This window comes from Loxodonta africana, chromosome 6 (assembly GCF_030014295.1).
Source record: "Loxodonta africana isolate mLoxAfr1 chromosome 6, mLoxAfr1.hap2, whole genome shotgun sequence".
NCBI classification, from domain to species: domain Eukaryota; kingdom Metazoa; phylum Chordata; class Mammalia; order Proboscidea; family Elephantidae; genus Loxodonta; species Loxodonta africana.
In genome coordinates this window covers 104113154-104138252 of record NC_087347.1, presented here as the reverse complement: position 1 = coordinate 104138252, position 25099 = coordinate 104113154, and the positions used below count along the sequence as shown (strand labels likewise).

Below are 25099 nucleotides of genomic sequence, written 5' to 3'. Positions count from 1 at the left end.
CGCGCCACCAGGCCTCCTATATTCCCCTAATACAAACTTACATTTCAGCAAACTGAATTAAAAGCCGGCATTAGTAGATTCAACTCCATTTTTATTTGCTAAATGTCGTGTTATAAGATTAGGAACCCACTCTACACACTTCAGGTATTCCGTGATATGGTGATATGTAAACTAAATTAGCAATCAAATATCTTTAATTATGTTATTCGATGTCTCTGGGGTATGCCACTATTTAGAAAATGCTGTAGCCTGTTATGCGTTATTTCATGAATGGTCTTTATTTTACTGGAAAGTCCAATATAAATTTAGTGATGATAGATGTGGTGAGGCACAATATTACAGTAGGAAGAAATTAATCACCTGTAATTTTTAAGGGAAGAAATCAGAAAGAGACATATTGGTGACTACTAGTTGTACTGGACATAAAGACGTTTCTAATAACCTACTTCAAGGACTAAAGCAGCTAATAGTCTGAAGAAAAATATATATAATTCAAACCACACAAGAACCATTCCTTAACTTTTGGAAAAGATGTTTTGAATGAGGTAAACTGAAAAATAGAGAGGAGAATTCCAATGGAGTGCCAAGACTCTGGAAAGATGTGTGCTTTTCCATTTCACAAGACCACCGGGTGTGACGGTAGTGTAACAGGAAGCAGAAGTGCATTTGGGAAAAAGACAAAGGTTTTGCCTTCCAGGAAACTTCAGGTTGCTATGTTGTGAATTTGGTCTTTCTTGTGTGGACTTGGACGTTAAAGAAATGGATGCTCTCAGGAGCAAGGATAACACGGCTCTCACTGCGGCAGTTCATTCACTAGAGCAGGATGGTGAGCAAAGTGTTAAATAGGGGAGATGGGGTCTAGAATCTGACTGTCTGAGTTCAAATCTGTGTTTTAGGAGGTGCTGGGCAGTCTTGGGCATGGTAACCTCTCTAGAGGATCAGTTTCCTTGTCAGTAAAAGGGAGATCATTTTGGGATCTAACTCACAGGCTGGGCATAGAGAGTAAAGGAACAGTGCATGTAAAATATTTTGTACAAGGATTGCACACAGTAAGCACTCAATTTATGTTAGATAATTTTATTCTCATTCATTAATATATATTCGATAATTTCCCAAGTTCTAAGCAAGATGCATATATCAGAACCAGCGTACACTGAAGAAACAAGTCTGAATGGAGAGAAGAGAAATACTAGATGAAATATTTCTTGGTGTTTTAGCTGTTACAGTGTGCATTGGGGTAGAATTGTTCTATGACCTTTTTTAGATGACAATATCTCATTGGTTCTGGAGAACAAAAATGTCAACCAGTTACATCACTTCATGAAGAGACGGTGTGAATTAATTTTGAATGAACATTATAGTTGATATGGCTATTTCTTTCCAAAGAAACTGAACACAGAGCAGTGTTCTGAGACAGCGAGCTCTCCCCAGCACAGGTGTCAAGGCCTTTTAGGAACGCTTGGGGGATGTCCACTAACCTGTAGCCTATTTTATAGATATTCTATGGTTGCAGACAATCAATTTTCAGGGAATTTGCTCAATAATAAACAATATGCTTATAATATAAATATATTGAGTCTGTATTATGACCTGATAACCTGAAAGAATAAAACGTTCAGCCATTACGCCACGCAAAGGACATGTTGAGGGGGAGAGGGGAGCTTTACTTTGCCCTAAATACTCTACAAATCTCCAGAAAATTCACTGATAAGTATTTAATCAATTCCATTTAAATAGAAACTGACCTGGACATTCTCCTCCTTTTTTTTTTTTCTTTAAACTTGTTTGATTGGTTTACCTGATTCAAATGAAAATGTTCTGGAATTAAATTTCCACATGAACAAGATACAGAAAAACATCCAAATTGATATTTAGTGAACCAAAACAAATTTTTAGGGTAAAAAACTTTTTCTAATATCTAGATTCATCTAGAATCAAAAACTGAAATTAATAATAAAATGGAAGGTTGCTGGTATGAAAAAATTATTTAACTGAGAAAAAAATTGGTAATTTATTTAAAACTTAGGTTTTATTTACTTGAAAGTAGAAACATTTTTATTACTTTTCCAAATAAGGTGGGTTTAAAAGCATCTACCACAATGTCTCAGCAGAGAAAGCACTCAATAAATGTCAGATTAAAATTTTAGTGGAATACAAGTAAGTTCTTGACAGTGTCTAATGCCAGTTTCAGATCTTATATTACACAGTCTTTATTTGAGACAATTAATCCTATTGAAGTCAATGTTTATGTAGTGTTTCCTTCCTCTGTCCCAGTCTAACCAAAAAAACCAAACCCGTTGCCTTTGAGTTGATTCTAACTCATAGCGGCCCAATAGGACAGAGTCCGATATAGTGCTGGCAGATGAGCCCCTCAGCTTGAAAAGCACTCAAAATATGACTGGGGAAGAGCTTCCTCCTCAAAATAGAGTTGACCTTATTGACGTGGATGGAGTAAAGCTTTCAGGACCTTCGTTTGCTGATGCAGCATGACTCAAAAGGAGAAGAAACAGCTGCAAACATTCATTAATAATTGGAATGTGGAATGTATGAAGTGTGAATCTAGGAAAATTCTGGTTCACAGTGACCCTATAGGACAAAGTAGAACTGTCACATAGAGTTTCCAAGGAGCACCTGGTAAATTCGAACTGCAAGCCATTTGGTTAGCAGTCATAGCACTAATCCACTACGCCACCAGGGTTTCCAAGGAAAATCAGAAGTTGCCAGAAATGAAACAGAACGCTTGAAGATCGATACCCTAGGAAATATTGAGCTGAAATGGACTGCTGGTGCCCATTTGGAATCAGGCAATCATATAGTCTACGATGCTGGGAATGACAAATTGAAGAGGAATGTTATCATATTCATTCAAAAAAGAAAAAAAAACACTTCAAGATCTATCCTGAAGTACAGCACTGTCAGTGATAGGATAATATCCATACACCTACAAGGAAGTCCAGTTAAAATGACTATTCAAATTTACTCACTAACCACAAATGCCAGAGATGAAGAAATTGAAGAATTTTACCAGTTTCTTTAGTCTGAAATAGATCAAACATGCACTCAAGATGCCTGGTAATTACTGGTGACTGGAATGAAAAAGTTGGAAACAAAGAAGTATCCGTAGTTGGAAATTATGGCCTTAGTGATAGAAACAACAATGGAGATCGCATGATGGAATTTTGCAAGACCAATGACCTATTCATTGGAAATACTTCTTTTCAGCAACATAAATGATAACTATACACGTGGACCTCACCAGATGGAATACACAGGAATCAAATCAACTACATCTGTGGAAAGGGACAATGGGGAAGCTGAATATTACAGTCAGAACAAGGCCAGGGGCTGACTATGGAACAGACCACCAACTGCTCAAGTTGAAGCTGAAGAAAATTAAAACAAGACCACGAGAGCCAAAGTACGAACTTCAGTACATTCCACCTGAATTTACAGACCATCTCAAGAATAAATTTGATGCATTGAACACGAATGACTGAAGACCAGACGAGTTGTGGGATGACATCAAGGACGCCATATGTGAAGAAAGTGAAAGGTCATTAAAAAAAAACAGGAAAGAAAGAAAAGACCAAAATGGATGTCAAAAGAGACTCTGAAACTTGCTCTTGAATGTAGAATAGCTAAAGCAAAAGAAGAAATGATTAAGAAAGCTGAACAGAAGATTTCAAAGGGTGGCTCAGGAAGACAAAGTAAAGTGTTACAATGGCATGTGCAAAGACCTGCAGTTAGAAAACCAAAAGGGAAGAATATGCTCAACATTTCTCAAGCTGAAAGAACTGAAGAAAAAATTCAAGGCTAGAGTTGAATGATTCTATGGCCAAAATACTGAACTATGCAAGAGCATCAAAAGAAGATAGAAACATCAGAGTAAATGTACCTTCAACCATTTCAGGAGGTAGCATATGATCAAGAACAGATGGTACTGAAGGAAAATGATCAAGCTGCTCTGAAGGCACTGGCAAAAAACAAGGCTCCAGGAATTGATGGAATACCAGTTGACGTGTTTCGACACAGGGATGTAATGCTGGAAGCATGCTTGTCTGTGTCAAGATTTGGAAGACAGCTCCCTGGCCAACTGACTGAAAGAGATCCATATTTGTGCCCATTCCAAAGAGAAGTGATCCAACAGAATGTGGGAAATATCAAACAATATCATTAATATCACATACAAGTAAAATTTTGCTGCAGATAATTCAAAAACTATTGCAGCAGTACATCAACAAGGAACGACCAGAAATCCAAGCCAGATTCAAGAGAGGACGTGAAATGAGTGATACCGTTGCTGATGTCAGATGGATCCTGGCTGAAAGCAGAGAATACCAGAAAGATGTTTACCTGTGTTTTATTGACACTCCAAAGACATTCAACTGTGTAGATCATAACAAATTATGGAAAACATTGCGAAGGATGGGAATTCCAGAACACTTAATTGTGCTCATGCTGAACCTGTACATAGATCAAAAGGCAGTTGCTGGAACAGAACAAGAGGATATTGTGTGGTTTAAAGTCAGGAAAGGTGTGCGTCAGGGTTGTATCCTCTCACCATGCTTATTCAGTCTGTATGCTGAGCAAATTATCTGAGAAGCTGGATTATATGAAGAAGAACACAGCATTAGGATTGGAGGAAGACTCATTAACAACCTGGGATATGCAGATGACAAAACCTTGCTTGCTGAAAGTGAAGAAGACCTGAAGTACTTATTGATGAAGATCAAAGACTACAGCCTTCAGTATGTTTTGCACCTCAACCTAAAGAAAATCAAAATCCTCCCAACTGGACCAACAAGCAACATCTTGATAAATGGAAAAAAGATTGAAGTTGTCAAGGACTTCATTTTACTTGGATCTACAATCAACGCCCATAGAAGCAGCAGTCAAGAAATCAAACGACATATTGTATTGGGCAAATCTGCAACAAAAGACCTCTTTAAAGTTTTCAAAAGCAAAGATGTCACTTTGAGGACTAAGGTGCGCCCCACCCAAGCCATGGTACTTTCAATCATCTTATATGCATGCAAAAGCTGGACAATGAATAAGGAAGACCAAAGAAGAGTTGATACCTTTGAATTATGGTGCTGGCAAAGAATACTGAATATACCATAGACTGCCAGAAGAATGAACAAATCTGTCTTGGACGTACAGCCAGAATGGTCCTTAGAAGTGAGGATAGCGAGACTTTGTCTTACGTACTTTGGACATGTTATCAGGAGGGACCAGTCCCTGGAGAAGGACATCATGCTTGGTGAAGTAGAAGGTCAGCAAAAAAAGAGGAAATCCCTCAACTAGATGGACTGACATAGTGGCTGCAACAATAGGTTCAAACATAGCAATGACTGTGACCATGGCACAGGACCAGGCACTGTTTCATTCTGTTGTACACAGGCTTGCTATGAGTGAGAAGTGACAGGGCGGTACAACAACAGGACAGAGCAGCAACTGCCTTATAGGATTTCCAAGGCTATGAATCTACAGAAGCAGACTGCCACACCCTTCTCCTAGGAAGCGGCTGATGGGTTCAAACCACCAACCTTTTGGTTAGCAGCTGAGCGCTTTAACCACTGCAGCATCAAGGCTTCTTGTCCTAGTCTAGGTCCCAGGAAAAGCCAGCAAGCAATAAGGCATTACTATGAAAAATTAGGCATTATGACTTTGGTATCTGTGTAAGAAATACATTAAATTGGTTAAGATAAAAGAGCACATGATCCCAAGAATAAGTCTCTCAAATTGTCTTCTTACTCTAAACTATTCTATATGTTAAATTTTAGACAGACGTAAGAAATACACTTTATCAATAGCACATTGGTAATCAACATATAATCAAATGATGATTCAATTTTAGTTCCCAATCTTAGACTCTACCAACCCAGAGACAATTCTCACTTAAAATTTTCATAGTAGTATATTCTTAAAATATTAGTGCTTATTACGAACAAATAAGAGGTTTAAGGGGCCCAAACAGGGAAGGAAAATAGGCTAAATTTTTACATATTTCTCAGTGATAGATAATTTATGAAGAACTTCACTTTGATGGAACCTAATACACTAAAGCCCTGGTGGTGCAGTGGTTAAGAACTCGGCTGCTAACCAAAATACCAGCAGTTCGAATCCACCAGTCGCTCCTTGGAAACCCTATGGGGCAGTTCTACTCTGTCCTGTAGGGTTGCTATGAGTCAGAATCAACTCGACAGCAACGGGTTTGGTTTTTTGGTTTAACACCCTGACAGTAGTCATGTCATGAAATGTCGGGTCAAGACAGCAAAAAGTTAGCACACTGGAAACTTGACAAGCTGGGAAGCCAATGGGAGTATAACTAGTCACAAGTTTAGAGAAACCATTGGTTAGCATCCTGTTGGTAGGCAATGTGTTTCTCGGCAACAGGTGTTCTCACATCTTAAAGGAACAGAGCCTTTTATCTTTATTTTTTTTTTAATGCAAATTAGTTTTCTCATTGCAGTGGTTACACATATTTGCAATCTATCAACTTTTGGGTCTCTTAAGTATCTATATATCTATATAATATATGGACTATCTAATTGACAGGAAACAAATATACCGACTGGATGTCAATATGTTTGATTAAAAAAAAAATTTTTTTTTTTGATAGGCCTCACTAAAATACAAGTTTTACACTTACCACGTACTATATGATAGAGTTTGCACATGGTCATACGATAAAACCAATCAGATAGGTAAGATGCTTCAGTGATGTGCCTATTGTTGTGGAATAATGAGATACAAAATATATTTGAGGTTCGTTAACATTAAATTTAGGTATGAAAATATCTTTACTCTGTAAATGCTCAATAGGACTTGGTACTAAAAAAAGAATGTGTGAGTAAAAGACAAATGTAGAAAACTTTGAGGCTTCAAGCCTGGAATTATGTAATAAAAGCTGTTTGGATTTGCTATTCAAATTGGATTGTGTCATTATAAGGCAATTTCACTGGGTTGTATCAATATAAATATTATGATATTATTAGTTGAACTTGTACAATAATAGCAATTAATGTCAGTCAGTTGAAGGAGAAGGAAATAGGATTGGGTGGAGTATGAGCACTGCAATTTATCAGCCTTGTGCTCCTCACAAATACCCTCAACACTTAATGTTACAGAACTTACCCTCTCCCCCCTTCAGGCTAACTCTCATCACTTGTGTTGCCTCAGCACATGTGAAATAAGGAATAAGGAAAGATGATGAGTAGATGTGCTCCCCAAGGATAGTTTGGGATCACTAGAAAGGGCGCTACATATTTAGTCAAAATGTGGCAGCAACTATTCAGATTCCCTTCCTTTCCCTCCCCTTCCCTTCCTTTCGTTTTCCTTCTTCCTTTCTTTTTCTTTCCTGCTTCTTCATCAGATTCCCTTCAAAAGCATTAATGTTAGAGTATCTTTTTTTCCCTCCAGATTAAAGTGTTTGATACTGGACTTCCTGATTTGAAATGAAACATTTCCTAATTTTACCCATGGAAAATTTCCTGATTTCTACCCCTCCCACCAATATTTTGATTGAGATCCTACACTCCTTTCCTCATCGAGAGTCAGTTCAGTGCGCCAAATTTCTAGCGGAGAAGAGAGGGAGATGGCTTAGGGACAGGGATGAGGCTGAGTTACCTTGCTGTTGGGATGGGAGGAGAAGGAAGGAGGAAACAGCTCTGGCTCTCCTACAGGACTGCACTGGTTTCAGGTGTTGGATTGTGAAAAATAATACATGCTTTACATTATGGGGAGCCCTGGTGGCACAGCGGTTAAGAGCTTGGGTGCTAACCAAAAGTCAGCAGTTCGAATCCACCAGCTGCTCCTTGGAAACCCTAGGGGGCAGTTCTAGTCTGTCCTATAGGGATGCTATGAGTTGGAATCGACTCGATGGCAATGGGTTTGCTTTTTGGTTTACATTATGGTACTTCATCTTTCTTTTTTAAAATTAACCCACTGTCTCTCTACTCCTAGGGAAGAATTAGACTGCTGTCTTGTCAAGTCTGTATAATTGCTCCTAATTAGTAATGCGTGAATTGGAAATGAGCTAATTAAACTTAGAAAGTTTTATTTCAGTCTTCCAAATATTGGCAGTTTCCATAGCTCATTTGGCCTATTGCTTTATTTATGACTTTTCTTTTACAGTACTAAACCTTTTAGTTTATTCAAAATGGGGTCAATTTATGAAAACCCAACAAAATCACCCCCAAATAGTAGCTCATTTGATATTTGGACGATGAAACTAATAAATCATTGACTGAATTTTTTATTATTAAATTTTTACACATATAGGTTCATCACAGCTGGAGAATTTGAAGATATTTCCAATAACTGGCTTGTGTCCCACCATTTCATTGCCCTGGACATTTAAATATTCCTTTGATAGGACCTGTAAATTTGGTTTACAGATTAACTCCAAAGACATAAAGACAAGCACACTCATAAACACATGAATGATCCAATAAACGGGCAACAAAAAAGTCCTACGGAGCTAGGCAAAGGCATTATTTCTTCCTTGTTGAAGGTATCAGCATACGCTACATCTTCTGTTGCACAAGTGTACTCATTAAATATTATGAAATGTACAGCAGCAGGCTGGGAAGCTCTAACTAGCTAGTCAAAGTCACTCATACCTGTGTGTTCGTATTTATGTCGCAGAAGGGAACTGCTTTTCTGGAATGTCTTGTCACATAAGTCACATGCATACATGCCACTCTCTGTCTTCTTGATCTTCTTTCGAGACAGACAGGAATCGGAGTCTGTCATGTCATCTAGGCCTGACATGTAGTCTGGTGTTCCATCAAGCAATTCTCCCTGTGATATAATCACATAGTTCAACACAGTCTCTTCTCTTTGTGTTTACACCAAACAACCTCGCCTAGGCTGACATTTGGAGAACCTCAAAAGTTGACTGCTATGAATAGATCTCGTTTTTAAAAATTAATATTTTCCATGAACCATCTATGGGGTCTCACGCTTCAACAAAAATATAAACTTTATCTGCCCTAGATGGCAGAGCTGTTTTTCAAGAAAACAGTCAACTCCAAAGGTGAGAAAAATACACATTTTCCTAAAATCCTTTATTTTCTTTATACCGGGAAATATCCCTGAGTGAAAATTAAAAGATCTAAATTGGTGTATTTTCTTCAGTGTGCTTAACTTTAGAAATGATCTGTAGCTGTAGAAACCTCATTTTAATTGAATTTTATATTTAGGTACAAAATGTTGTTATTATGCAATCTATTTAAATGTATGTCTACCAACTGAAGGCCTCGAGCTATATTTTTATATTTAATTTTCTAATTTGAAATAGGGAATATTAATAACACTTTTTATCAATGTTCTATCTATGTTAAAACAGCCTTCAGCATTAAGCAATAATGAATGTGGATCAGTAAATTATTAAATTTCTTGATATTTATTTTGTCTTGATCCAAAGGAGTGCAAACTGGCATGATAACATACATTTCCATTCGCTAGCCCACAGTTCAGTTTTCTTAGACTACGTTTGCACTAATTAATATTAGAGAAGATTAAATAGGCTTAAAAACATTTACAAAGAGGGCGGACGTACTGTAAATTGGAATACTGGAACAGCTGTTACTGAGGTGTACTGCTACTTATGCGCCTATCTTGCAAACAGGGATTATACTGTATAATGTGAAAACATACCTGCATTTTGTATTTGAAAACCCATACATTATTTATTAGTTTGAAAATTACAAAAGAAGTCATGTGGAATGCACGAAGTATTTTTTAAACACTCTTTATAATAAACTATTCTCTCTTAAAATACATTAATGTGTATGTATTTATATATCCTGTATATATATATATATATAAATCATAAACAGCTGTAAAGGTATGTGACTGTTAGGAACTTTACTTTTTAGCATCTACATGAGTCCCACCAAATGTTATCAGTACACAATTCTAAAAGCTGATGAATCCATCTAAATGTACCACAAAATAAATATTGATTTCTTTACCTTTTTTTTTTAAAGCAAATGTGCTTACACAGAACAGCATTTCATTCTTTCATCCATTTATTTTTCTAGCTCACTCAGTTTTAAGTTCAAGTTAAAATAAACTCTTGTATGTCTGCTGAAAACAGTGCACTTGATTTTTTTCACTGCTATTTTTTTCCTGCATGCCCATAAGCTATATAATTTTCATCTCCTCTATTCAGAGCAAATGATATGTCTCATTACCTGAAATCCTTGTTTCCGCTGGTACTTTCTCCTTTGCTGCATATCAGCAAAAGTAGCTGCTCCAGTTGGGTAGGTATAGGCCATATGCGGTAAGAAGCTCATCTGATCCAGTCCTGGGTATGGTCGTAGCCCAGGGATACTGGTCTGGACTGGTGGCATGAAAGTGGCAGGGGGAAATGCGCTTTGTGGTGGAAGGGCTGTGTATAAAGGTTTGGCACTAAATGGATTCATGCCGAACACGGGGTTAGTGCTTTTGTTGTCCAGATTATTTGAATTCGAAAACTCCTTCTTGATGAAAGTCAAGTTTAGCGGCTCATCCGAATTTTCAGATGATGAAGAAATACTGTTATGGTCTAAACTGATGCTACTAGCTTTTGTTTTGTTCTTTGTGGCTATAATACTTTTGGGTTCTTTCATTTGTTTTGGTAATGACAAGTCCAAAGGCTCAGCCTGGAGCTCCTCAGAAGAGAAGCTGTTTGGAGTGTAAGAACTACTGTGGGAGTTTTTAGAAGATGTGGAGGAAAGATTTAAGGGAGAAGGAGTATTACTCCTTGAGTGGTCCAATTTTTCAACTGTTTTAATATTGGTAAAATGGGAAGGTTTTGTTAGCCTGAGAGGAGGATCACAATTGGTAACACTGTTATGGAGTTCTGCTATAGATGGTGATGTTATGGAGTCCATAGGTTTTATGGGAGACCTGGGTAATAAAGAGTCTTTTGTGGGAGGGTTATTGTTGGGAGCTAACGGCTTGGAGTTCCTTTCCAGTGATGGTGACCTGGAATTTGAATACTGGTAGACTTTTCGTTGCTCAAACCATTCCTTCACAAATTCCTGAGGAAGGCCCACAGCAATGGAAATTTTCAGCAGTTCATCAGAATTGGGCTCCATGTTCATAGCATAATATGCTTTAAGTACAGACATGTGGTCCTTGTAGGGGTTGATGGGGCTTGCCATTCCTTTCTCAGAAAGTACAGATGACAAGAGGAGGGCTTTATTATCAACAAAAACTCCGGCTTTGTTGGGGACTATGTTTTCATGAGGTTGCAGGACTGCCTTGATCTCTTCATTCATCTTACAAAGGTAACGTTCATGCTGATGCAATGGAATGGGGCCAGGAAAACTTTCTTTACAGAACTGGCATGAAAATGGAGTGGATATGTTATGGTTTTCAATCATCTTATCGTCGGTGACCAAATCTATTAAAGTACGTAGCTTCTCTTTCTTTATATTACTTATCTGTCTCCTTGAGTCAGTAGTCAAGCTCTGGAGGCAAGCTTTGGCTTCATTGACTTTTTCTAATGTATAGTCAATAATACTTTTAGTGGCACCATTATGACTCACTACTGGAAGACCTACAGGTGGAATATTAGGAGAAGTAACTACTTGTTCCTCAGGTTGAGAGCATGGATCCTTCATGTGATAACCTTTCAACTTTGAAATTTCTTCAGCCTTGCAGTCCATTTTTTGCCTGGAAACCGTATTGTCCACAATCTGTAGAACCTTTTGTACCTCGCTTAAATTGCTGTTCATTGTGGGAAATCCAAGTAAAGGGGCTTCCATCCCTACACCTAAGTGCTGCATTGGACTTTGAGCAGATGGATGAACTCCTAAAGGGCTGGTCGCTCCAAGCCCACCATTCATAAAGGGACTAGTGCCACTAAACCCGTGTGTGGCCATAAGAACTTTATAGTCATTGAAGTCTAGTGGTTCTGTTTTAATTTTAAGTAAGCCTGTTTGTTCAGACATACTAAGTGGTTTTCCATTCTCCAATTTGTTTCTTAACTGGGTAATGGCTGAATTAGTAGGAGAAGAAGAAACAGAATTAGGGGAAGAACCCGTCTTGATATTGTTTCTCATTCGGCCATTTACAGAGATTAAACCAATACATTTCTTGCTGCTGATGTGCGAACTGTAGGAACCAGAATGGGAGAAACGTTTCTTGCAGTTTGGGCACTCGTATGGTTTTTCACCTAAAATGATAATTAGAATTAACATTACATTTCTTTGTTTAGGTAACAACTACATTTGTCTACCAAGACAAGAATCTGTCAAACTAAATGAAAGGAACACAATGGGGCACCTCTACAGTCTACGTGCTTAGATTAGAATTATTTGACCATAACTGTTTCTGGTTTTTATCTACCCTGGGAGGACATAATTCAAGATGTTAGCAGTGGGAGGCGAGGGCTATCTCTGCCTTTTTCAGCCAAGATCCCAAATCTTGTCTTGCCATCGGCAGCCTCCCATTTAAACAGAGTGTCAGATTAATGTGTGGTCAATAGCACAATAAAGATGTCACAGTATTTAAAGGGAAGTGTAGCCATGTCTTTAATCAACTCTGTGTAGATGCCATTGATTCTACCAATCCAACTAGTCCTTTGAATAGCATCCAATTTGGTAATAAAATGTTGAGCAGAGCTATCAAACTAGTTATAAAGAAGAAATCTCAGTGGTAGAATGTTTGTTCTATAATATGCAGCTCTCAGAAATCAAGGGATGTTTATCATACACAACCTCCTATCCAAAATTCTTCCACTTTTTCTTTCCTGGTGAGGTACCAAAAATGAATTTCCTTCAGAATTTGCCAGTTGAGTTTCTTCAGATCAAAAATGCTTAGTCTGTAGGAGGGTTTTTTTTTTTGAAAGGAGAAAAAGAGAGCCTCTAGGTTTGGAAATGAAGCATTTGGAATTTTTAAGAAGTGTAAGTATTCCTTCTTTTTGTAAGATAGAGCTATTGGTGGTACCATAAATCTCGTGAGGACATATCAGGCACACATAGTTTATGAGATAAATTAGGAGCACCAAAAAGCTACAAACAGAACTGTGTAGATTTTAAACAATCTTTAAAAACTGCTGTAATTAAACAAGATGCCAATGCAAACCCCAGCACCTCTGCTACTCACCACTGTGAATTCGCAGGTGTTCTTTCAGATGGTGTTTATATTTGAAGGCCTTGCCGCACTCTGTGCATTTGAACTTGCGATTACCTGCTCCTTGGGTCAGCATTTGGTGCTATAAAAGGAAAAATACGAACATCAGTTTTGTGCCGGAGGAACAAAGAAAATGTGTTACAAATATTTTAAACGGCCCCTATTTCTTAGGCAGGCCAAAAGGTTTGAGTACATGTTTATTTATCTGCCCAGTCTTTCAGAGTTGCAATTAAAGTGATAATGTTGGCAATAAAATTGGAACGAATAAAAAAAAAAAAAGTGCTTTCACATGCGCAACCAACGCTTGCTTTAGAATTATTTCTGGAGTCTCTTTTCCAAAATATTTCTTTGAGCCTTTGGAGATGAAAAGTGTGATTGTAAAGATGTTTGTGGTTCGCTGTGTTTACTGCAACATTTAAGATCTGAAGATTCCCCTGATATAATGTACCTATTTTGTCAAGGAGAAAATAAATATTTTCATGAAAATTCTAAATAGTCTCCAAAAAGCCCACACAGTATAACTAATTTTATGAATTGTTTGTATAGGTTAAAAGTATAATTTATACAGAGGCAATCCTAAATTTAAAGAATAATAATAATAAAAAAAAAATCCACGAACCCAAAACAAACAAAAAACTCAAAGATAAATATTTCATTATATGATAAGCATGTTTAAACATCTCATTCACTGTGCTAGTACCAAATGTAAACCCTGTTTTTCCTGAAGTGTTACATATCAGATTTGATTCATTATCAAATGTAAGAGACAACATCTCGGGTGATAGCTGCTTGAGCAGTTTTATCACAGACCAGTAGGAAAGACTTCAACGACTTTTCGTTTTCCTTTTTAGTAGTGTGCTAGGGAGTAGGGACAAAAAGGAGAAAAAAAAGTTTGCTGAAAAGACAAGTTAAAAGCAGCAAAGATATAATCAAACACAGCTGACCTTTTTGAACAAGGGGGAAAAAAAGGCAGTGAGACTTAGAATTCTGGAAAAAAAAAAATACAGTCATCCACTCTGGATGCTCAAGGTAGGAGGTCAGCCTTTTTCAAGCGGCAGTGACACAAAAGCCTTTTGCAAAAAGACAGCACAGAAACGGTATGACAACTGCTAGGGTGTGCTGAATCTTCCCACATTCCTAGTGAGACAGATGGTGTTACATGGGACACAGGGAGGTTTGTTCAAACAGCAGCAACCTTCAAAGATCAAGCGGAGCCCAGCCCGCCGAGCTCCATTGAGGGACCAGCGCTCATATGTTGCTGAGTTGCATAAACAAACAGCAACAGCTGCTTTGTCTCCCCCCACAGCCCTCAGAGGACTACTATAAACTTTAGTTGTGCCACTGTTAATATGATACAATCATTTTAATTTACTAATTGTAAATGCCATGAGCAAATGAGGGGACTTTTCAACACCAAAGCTACCATTCATAATGCGCCAACACAATCACACTTCTGCATGTGAAATTTAAAGAAGTTATGCTAGATAGATTTCTAGGCAACTTTTTTTTTTATTCCTAGAGTTTTTGTGCATATGAGCAAGGGGAGATAAACTATTACATAAGTATAACTATGCCAGCATTTCGTTTTAATAACTGAACTTTGAACCAAACATTCGGGTGACAAGCCCAGGCAGAAATGGAATGGTTTACCTGAGCTGTCCTCTTAAATAGTACAGTTCCATTGTTGGATTGTTTGCTTACACTCATTTTCCTTATTCCGGGAAAATAAAGCTCGTAAGGAAAAAGAAAAAAAATTTTTATATAAAAAATCCTGTTCAATAATTTTAAAAACAGGTATGGTGTCAAGGCTTACATAGGGTGATGCCGGGTCAATAAAAAATAGTGCCAGTTATTTTGACTGAAGGCACACCATTTCTGTTACCATTCTAACACATCATAATGTCAGTTGGCAGAGTCAATTCTTCCAGGAAGATAGAAACAGCAGTTTTGCTAAAACATTTAAGGGGCCCTGTAAATCAATTCCATTCAGTCATTTTAAGAATTTCAGAAACTATGTTTACCTATCCAAGACACACTTTTTATTTTTAAGATGAGTGAGCCAAAAGAGGTAGGGCAATTTTAGCATTTAGCTACAAATAAGCATATAAAGAAGGAATCATTTTTAATGTATACCCAACATTTTAGTATTAATCCAGTTTATGATATATATGTACATATATACATATATATGCCTTTTCAAATTTCTTTAAAGCACTTAATTAGATTTCATATACTAGTATCAGCAGCTTGTAAAATAACTCTAAGTAATTGAAGGTGTTACATAAGAAATGAAAAAAAACACCCTTCTTTTACTGTAACTTGGATCCTATATGAAAAAAAAAATTCTAAGTAAAGCTAGGTAAAAAATGGAATTAAAATTGCTGAGATGTTTAATAATGTATAATTAAAATGCTACAATTTCATTCACTTTTTGTGGAACATAAAAATGAAACTAAAGTCAAGTTAAAGTGCAAATAAAATTTCTAAATTAGAAATTAACACACTCATTCGATCGTGAACATAAGACTATTAAATCATATTAGAAGAGACCATCAAAAAATCATTTAGACCTCAATTAAAGCTATTACCATTAAAAGATCTGCATCTTCAAAATGCCATGAAAAATTAATAATGATTGCCAATCACAGCAATATCGTTTCTCTAAGGGGTTATTATAGAAAGAAATCACTTAAAAGCAGCCCCCCACCTGATCTGTCCCTGGCTTGTGCGTCACCATATGCCGCTCGAGCTGGGTGCGATAGGCAAACGTATAGCTACAAAGAGGGCAAGAAAAGTTCTCTTCATTCTTCTCGTGGCGGTACTTGATGTGCTCCTTCAGTGATGTCAAGCGCTTGTAGCCCCGGTCGCAGTAGGGGCAGGTCAGCAGTTGGGCAAAAGCATCTGGAGTTCCAGGTGGCAGGTCTGTAGCCGAGAGACGAGAGAGAGAGAAGCAGGCCAAAAGGTCAGTAAATCAATGGCAGCTAATGGGCTGACTGCCCGGGATGGTATGACAGGAATCACTGCAATCTGCTCCACGAGAGTGCCATCATTGCACTCGGCCTCCGAGCACACTCGTCCCCTTGCACACCCAGGACGGACATGTAGGGATCAGTTCACACTGTGCTGGAAGATTAATTAATTACTCGAGCTTTTTGGGGGAAATTCAAACAGCTGATAAACGCGGAGATTCTCTTTAGATGGCTGACGGTTCGCGTTAAACCTTTAGTCATGGATTACCCGGGAACTCAGGGTGTGGGGGAGCCTTTCAGGTGCTGGTAAAGAACAAAAGGTGAGGGTCAGTATTTCCAAACTTTTTTTCTTCCTGAAAAGTGAAATATTTTAGAAAGATAGGAATGCATTTAGATATTTTTATCTCTTAGAAATAGGCTCTAATTGTACTTGTTCTTTATTGGATGTACAAATGACACAAATTTGCTGACAAAAAAATTCACAATACCCTAAAATTACAGTTCTAATCTTTGCTCATGAAATTCCATGCCTCTGCAGCTGTTCTTCAAATTTTAAGGTAAACACCCAGGCATGTGGTGCATTTGTAATTGTAACAGCTGCAGAGGTCAGTGTAGTGGCTAAAAATGAATTACAGCCTCACCATTTTCTTCTTGCCCATTGGCCTCTGGAGTGCCAAGGCGAGACAGTTCCTCAGGGGCTTCTGGGTAAATAATGGCTGTGTCACTGCGTTGAAGGTACTCCTCGATGCTAACTGCGTGGCCATCGCGTTCCTCCAGTTTTCTTTTGGCAAAGTACTCTTCAAAGTCTGAGGTGCAATTTGCATTCTTAACTGAAATCATAAAAAGAAAAGAACCATTTTTTTCAGGACCAAGATTCTTTCTAGGAGCCCAAGTTCAGTGACATTGTTGTTAGTAAGAAACGCTGACTTGCAATAAGATTACAGGTACCTGGCTTATTCGTAACAAGTGTCAAGATGACCAGTTATTGATTAAATGCTTATTCTGGGCCATGATAGATGCAAAAAAAAAAAGAGGACACTTTGCTTTAAGGTAAATACCTATTGCTGGCGAGTCGATTCCAACCCATAGCAACCCTGTAAGTACGTTTTATTTCTTTCTTTCTGGACTATAACCTGCATTCTTCTTCACAAAGAATGAAATAGATTTTTTAAAATTTTACTGAAAATTAAAAAAAAGAACTAAATTCTAATGTTCATACATATGAGAAGTAATATAAACTCAAAGCTATTTTAATAATCTATACAAAACTTCCTTTTCCTTTCAAAAAGGTATATTTAATTTTTTATTGTCCACTAACTTAACGTGCCTAACCACAGAAACATCCTGTTGCTAAATATATGCCTTTAACCCTCCACTCTCTCAATATCACAGATAGCCAGGACTATACTGTCTTGAGACAAATTCCAAAGGACAGATATTCCTAGAGATGCTAATGCGACTTTATTAAAAAAATCATAGACTCTAAAATATATAGAAAACTTCAACAACTCAACTAAAAAAGACAAACAATCCAATCAAAAAATGGGCTAAGGACAAAAACAGGCACTTCACCAAAGAGGACATTCAGATGGCCAATAAATACATGAAAAGATGCTCAGAATCATCAACTCTTAGAAAGATACAAATCAAAACTACAGGGAGACACCACATCACTCTGGCAAAAATGTCACTGATCAAAAAACAAAGAAACAAACAAAAAAACAACAAATGCTGGAGAGGTTGTAGTTGATTGGAACTCTTGTACATTGCTGGTGGGATTGTAAAATGGTACCACCACTACGGAAAATGGCATGGCGCCTCCTCAAAAAGCCAGAAACAGAAATACCTTATGATCCGGCAATCTCATTCCCAGGTATATATCCAAGAGATATAAGAGCAGTGGCATGAATAGACATATGCACACCTATGTTCACTGTAGCATTATTCACAATAGTAAAAAGATGGAAACAACCTAAGTGCCCATCAGAGGATGAATGGATAAACAAACTATGATACATACAATGGAATACTACATAACTCTAAAGAATAATGAGAAGTCTGCAAAACATAACATGGATGAATCTGGAGGACATTATGCTCAGTGAAGTAAGTCAATCACCAAAGGACAAATATTGTATGGTCCCATTATTATCAAAAGTCAAGAATAGATATACACAAAGAAAGCAACGTTCTTTGATGTTTACTAGGCATGAGAGGGAGAGGCAGGGAAGGCACGTTTTAGATAGCAGACACTTGTTATTTTTAGTGATGAGAAAGGCAATACCAAATATGAGTGAAGTCAGCACAACTTGACCAAGGTAAATAGAGACACTAAGAAGCACACATGAGAAAAGGTACAATTTCAGTAAATGCTGTAACGTACATAATTTTGCAACAACAGTAACAACAACCAGCAAATATGTGTGTGGTTATGTAGGTAGATACATATGCATATATGTGTATAGGAAGGCATAGGAGTAAATGCATCTATATGTATGGGTGTATCTATAAAAAAAAAAATTTTTTTTTTTTTTTTGTATCTATAGGCACATGTATATACATGTTTGTGTGTGCTACGTATATATCCACATATATAACAAAGCACATAGGGGGCATAGTTATGGAGGCTTCCTAGACATATCAAAACAACTCGTGGGATTGGTTTACTGGATTAACAGGCTTAGGACCATAGTCTTGGGGGACAACTTAGTCAATTGGCATAACATAGTTCACAGAGATAATGCTGTACATCCTCGTTTAGTGAGCAGTGTCTGGGGTCTTAAAAGCTTGAGAGCAGCCACGTAAGATACAGCTATTGGTCTCTACTCATATGCAGCAAAAGAGAATGAAGGAAACCAAAGGCTCAAAGAAAAAACTAGTCCACAGGACTAACAGCCCACATAAACCACAGTGTCTTCTAACCTGAGACCAGAAGAACTACATGGTGTCTGGCTACTACTACTGACCATTCTAACCAGGGGCACAATAGAAGGTCCCAGATAGAACGGGAGAAAAATGTAGAACAAAACTCAAATTGCAAAAAAGCCAGACCTACTCTATTGGTAGAGACTAGAGGAACCCCCAAGCCTACTGCCCTAAGATAATCTTTGAACTTGGAACTAAAGCTATTTCTGGAGGTCACTTTCCAGCCAAATAATAGTTTGGCTTATAAAATAAACAGTATCACCCCTGAATAGTGTCTTCCCTTAAACAGTCAACTACATGAGACCAAACGGTCAACATTTACCCAACAGCAAAGATGAGAAGGCAAGGAAGGGAAGGGAAGCTAGATCAATGGAAACAGAACAAACAGAATGTAAATAAGGAGAATGCTGACACATTGTGAAAATTGTAACCATTGTCATGGGAATAATTTGTATAACATTTTTTAAATGGGAACCTAATTTGCTGTGTAAACTTCCATTAGAACATAATACAATATTATTTTAAAAAATCATGGAATGTGGCAGTTTATCATTTCAATATTTAGCTCAATATTTTAAAGCTGCTAACAATTTAAGTTCACAGCGGATAGAAATAAAATAAAAAAGTAACAGAGGTAACAAGAAACTCGCTATACTGCTATGTGATTTTGATATGACTTTGACTTTTGTAATTATGACTCTATTCCCATGAAATGAGTAATAGTTGTAAACCAGTGTCAGCACCTTGTGTCACAAGAGTTTGTGTATTGGGAACCTTAGATGTGTATCTGAAATCAGCTGTGGCTTAAACATCTTTAAAAATATTTTGTGCATAAGACAGAGTTGCGAAAGTAACTGTTACATTTTTCTCTACCACAGGTAGGTGAAAAAAGGTCCTTTGCTAGTAGAATTAATGGTGGAGTCCTACTTTAATAGTTTATGAGAGCAGTTAACCTTGGTTCCACTGTGCATTCATGCACTGCATAATGTCTGTTCAGGCAACATCTGGCCGCATAGACATTCATGGTCCCATAAGGTTATAGTAGAGTTAGAAATCCCGATCAGAGAACGGATGTACTGGACGTAACCGGAGGTAACGAACACAACAGCTTCCCGCATGTAATACGTGTATCTCATATCTGTTGGAAACAAGCAGTTCCCAGTTTACAAATGAGATCTGTTCCTAAGTCTGTCTTTAGGTTGATTTTGTAGTTAAGTCAGAACAGGTACATACAGTTCTTATTCAAAGTCAGTTGGTAAAATGTTTGGCTTAGTATATAGTATATATTTTACCTTTCTAGGCATATTAAACACTTCCAAAACACGCATCGTTTTCATGAGCATCCCGAAGTAATATGTGTGTTTGTTATTACGAACCACTGTATGCAGATTTTTAATGTAATAGGCTTTATGATAGTCCATTCTTAAGTACAAGTTGTCCATAAGTCGGATGTTCATAACCCAGAGACTGCCTATAATATGGTGTTTGCACAACGTCCAAATCACCTAATGCCCTATTTCACAGAACATATTGTGGGTGTTAAGAGACACATGACTATATTCTTTACTGCATCTTCTCTGCCATAAAAGATATTACAGTATTGGCATACCAATTGTACTTGGCAAATTGTGACAGGGTGGTATCTGAGCAAGTCCATCAACTTTTCTATTTGGGCTTTCATTGTTACGAATTTGTGGATTACAGATGAGAAGAATAGGAACTGGCACCGTTATTTCAACAAGTATTATTGAATACTTGGTATATGATAGGCATCGTGTCTTATTCTGGTAAGCAAAAAATATAAGTAAGTAAAATAAACCAAAAAAAGAGAAAGATCTAGTCTCATCCTTCAGGAAACCATGAGAGAGATCAATAAAATGTATATTATCTCAAAAATAAATATATCATTACAAACTCAAAGAAAGTTACATGGTGGCACGAAAGAAGTAACAGGAGGACCTGATGGAGTCTAAAAGACCAAGAAAGACTTAATTGAGGAAGCATGAAGTAAATCATTCAGAAGCTGGGGAAGAGCAGCACATGCAAAGATGTTGTCACTGGAAGGAGCACGGTACATTCCAGGATCTAAAAGGATAGTGCCAGGGTGCAGAAAGTGAAAGGAGAGCAGCAAGATGTAAGGGTGGAGGGGCAGGCAGGGATCAGACTATGCACAGTGCAATCACCATGCGAGGACCTGGGTCTATATTCTAAGAGAAACACGGAGCCATTGAAGAGTATTAAGCAAGGAGGATGGTTGGATGAAATTATGACTATTTTTACTTTTAAAGGATAACTTTGGCTATAGAGTGGAGCAAGGCCTGGAGGAAGAAAAAAGTTGATTCTGGGAGACCAGTTAGGAGACTCTGGCCATGCGTCAGGCAAAAACGTTACTAAATTGGTGATGGAGATAAAGAGAAGTGGCTGGGTTTGAGAGATACTTAAGAAGTAAAATCACTAGACTTGGGGGAGGATTGGGTATGCCAAGGAAGGAGATGCCAAGATTCTCCCTTGGATTCAGGCTTCCAGAATCTGATGGATGTTAGGTAACATTCACCAAAACAAGGAGCATTGGAATTCGAATAGGACTTGAAACTATGAAGAAAATCACTGGATCAAATCAAAGGGAATTGGGGAGAACTATACTTTGTAGACTATCAACCTAAGTGCTAACAATCCTGAATGCTGTGATCTCAAACCTTTCTCTTTTGCCATTCCAACGTCTGTTAAGTTTAACAACAGTCTGATTCCAAGACCTGTATTTCCCCCCAAAATAGGTTTGAAATGTACAGTAGTAGATTAAGCTTCTATATGTTATCTTGAAAAATCTGCTTGAGTCTTTTATTAATTGAATAGGAGAATATAGACAACTGGTTTAGAGCTGTTTTCCACTGGTATACTCACAGTGCCACGGATGCTTTCCGAAGGATAGTAATTGGTGGTGACTGTGATGATGTTGTTTAACTTGCATCATTAAGTCACTAGGAAGCATATAGGAACTGCCAGCTTGCACAAACTATGTGTTCACTGTTTCACACTGTCAAAATAACTTTGGGTCTATCAAAAAACATCTTTCATTTTTAATGGCAAAGACAGATAGGGGGAACAAAATGGTGGATCCAAGATGAAACGTTGTTTAGCGACTCAACTGATTTTACCAGTGACGAACATCTTTTTTCAGTGCTTTTTTTTTTTTTTTTATGGCAGAAGAAACTAATGTAATAGCGCCTTTTTGAATTGGACTTCTCAAATGTTGTCAAATGTTTAGGCCATGATTTATTTTAGTATTTCGAGAACAGTGTCCCATTTGATGACCTTAGAGTAACCTAGTAAACATGGATGGATATGCATGTACTATCCTAATTTTATCTTGATATTTCAGCAACTATTGGAATTATCTGGCTATCTTTGCATGAATTTTCATTTGCATATGAATGTTTCCATCAGAAATGTAATCAAATGCAAATTCAACTGGGTTTGCATTAATAGCCTTTTGGATTAAAAGGAAGGAAAATTCTGATTTTTCTGGATAGGCAAACTAAACTGCATCTAGATACACTCCTGGTGTTTAGAGAGGCAATTCATTTGCTAGATCAAATTTGGCCATGCTAGATTTCTATATCAAGTGTGATGGGGACAGCGGACATCAAATCATGTGCCCTTTTTAAAGCCATGAGAGTGTCCTGATCATCTTTGTTTTTTAGGTATTGAGAACACTGCCTAGACAATAGTAGGCTCTCAAACATTTATGCAATGGGTGTGGAATAAATTATGTCCTTAACACTAATCTTGGTGTAGAGGTCTTCTAGTAAAAGGAAGAATAAGATAAAATGCCTACAGCTGAGCTAGGGACTCAGACCAAATATTCAGGTAATTGGAGAACAATTATATGATAAACTGTGATCATAAATACATACAAGATTTTCACAGGGTTCAGCTGAGTATTTTAAAAGGTTTCAAGAAGAAGGTGGGACTTAATCATTTAAATCTATTTGTTCTATCAGAATTTTTTTCATGTGGTATACATATGCTATTGGTTATACAGCTCAATATATCTAGAGTCACTTAAGTGAACTATCGTTGGAACTTGCCGTGAGCTAGGTAGAAAGTAGAATTTTCTCCTAGAGCAGTTGGCGTGGGTGTTGTTGTTAGGTTGGTTGGTTCCAACTCCTATGTACAACAGAACAAAATACTGCCCCATCCTGTGCCATTCTCACAATTGTTTTTGTATTTGGGCCCACTGTTGCAGCTACCATGTCAATACATCTCACTGAAGGTCTTTCTCTCTTTTTCACTGACCCTCTACTTTACCAAGCATGATGTTCTTCTCCAGGGACTGGTCCCTCCTGATAACATGTCTAAAGAACATGAGATGAAGTCTCACCACACTTGCTTTGAATGAGCATTCTGGCTGTACTTCTTCCAAGACAGTTGCCATGGATATAATGAGTTTTTTTCTTGGGGGTTCTACAGGTCCTAGTAACATACTTTTTTCAGCCTAGCATCACAGCATTCTCCTTTGCCTAAGTACTGCTCCCCACTCCTCTATCCTCAAGCCTTATGGTAACCAAGGGAGCTGTCGTGTTATTGCACAATCCTGCTTCCCCTAGTCACAGTTGATTGATTTGTACGTGAAGTGAGCCAATCTTAGTCCTCCATTCTCCAGGCCAAATAGTTGATTGGTGTAAGGGTAATCAATGGATTCCCTCCATATGATTGTAAGGCTTTGTCCAAAGACAGCATCAAGGCAGTATTTGTTTTGTTTTGTTCTGAGTGACTGTAGCTATAAGTATAGCACTAAGGAACTGTTTTTTGTCATCTAGGGAAAGAAGATTTATGAAGAGAAAGAACGAAGCAGACACATGGAGAAAAGCAGAGACAAGATGGCCCATTCTGAGAGTTTGTTTCTAGTTCTACTTGTTCCTGAGGCCAAGCTGCATCCCTGCCCTTCCGGTAGCTTTGTTGTCAATCCTTCTTAAATTCTGTGAGCCAAAAAATTTCCTTTTCTGCTTTAGTTAGCTTGAGTTGTGTTTCATGCAACTTACAACCAAAAATCACCCTGTACACCTTGATACAGTACTAGAAAAAAATGATAGGATTACACATTGGTTACTCTCAAAATCATCGGGAAGAATGAAGGTTGTGATTCCATTTGGAAGTTTGTACTTTTGATCTTCACATAGATTTTGTAATACTGTATAGTGGATACAACAATGTGGTAGAAATTTTGTTAAAAAGAGAATTCCCCACTGCATTTTTCCAGTGTAAAATCAACCTCATTTTCCTTCTTTCTGTAATCCTCTTTATTCCCTGGTCTTCTCAGAAGAACTGCCAAAACACACTGACAAAGGATATTTGCATGGTATTTACGATGAAACCATAATGAAAATTCACAAGAAACCTCAAGTAATTTCTTTCCATACTTTATCCAGAGCTTTTGCATTTAGTCCTAAAGTTTACCCTAATATCTTGCAAATATCTCAGCCTTCCGTAAGGTCAGGTAAACTTTTCTCAATCAAAAAAAAAAAGAACATTGCTAATTAAAAATGTTTCCTTATTGCCACATTTATTTTAATATTGTTAGGGTGAATTTCTAGGTCCCTTCAAGTCAGAAGAGTCTAAATTTTTTTCTAAATATATTGTGCTTACTAATGTTTAGTAACGATACGTTCATACATAAATAGCTTTATGTCTACTTTAGACAGATACTGTTTTTGTAGATATTGACAAATGTCAGTATGGACTGACTTTAAAAATTATTGCATCCCTCCCAAAAATTATTGCTTAAAAAACAAGCAATGTTAACAGGACTGTAAATAAAAGAGAAATATTGGTCCCCAAATCTGTTAGCCTCCATAATCTAGTTGCTTTCTGATACTTTCCCCAAGATACTTAAGAGTGGTCCTTACTCAGAGTTCACAAGCAGATAAACTATAAGGAGACCCTGGTACCTATTTCTTCTGCTTTTATGTTTCCTTCTCTTCACTTTCAGCCTTTTGCCATTTAGTTTTTCTCTTTGTGACAAGCATATGTTCACACAGGAAGACATGTACTCCATTATCACTGGTTTAATGCCC

The 25099-nt window shown here is 37.4% G+C and overlaps 1 protein-coding gene across 17 annotated transcripts in view; it reads right to left on the bottom strand.

Annotated features, from left to right (window-relative positions):
• ZEB2 (zinc finger E-box binding homeobox 2) overlaps positions 1-25099 on the bottom strand; it is a 191425-nt gene that overhangs the window by 53689 nt on the left and 112637 nt on the right. For 16 of the 17 annotated variants that reach the window (XR_010322322.1, XR_010322325.1, XR_010322321.1 and 13 more), the window contains 5 exons: positions 16742-16930; positions 15839-16053; positions 13105-13213; positions 10203-12172; positions 8625-8805 (listed from right to left, as the gene is read on the bottom strand). Coding sequence is in view for 11 of the 17 variants with exons in the window: in XM_010586332.3 (XP_010584634.2) it covers positions 8625-8805; positions 10203-12172; positions 13105-13213; positions 15839-16053; positions 16742-16930 (2664 nt within the window). In the remaining 6 variants the exon portion in view is untranslated. Of the gene's footprint in view, positions 1-6667; positions 6730-8624; positions 8806-10202; positions 12173-13104; positions 13214-15838; positions 16054-16741; positions 16931-25099 lie in introns of those variants that run through there. The other variant, XM_064287239.1, reaches the window with a different exon arrangement.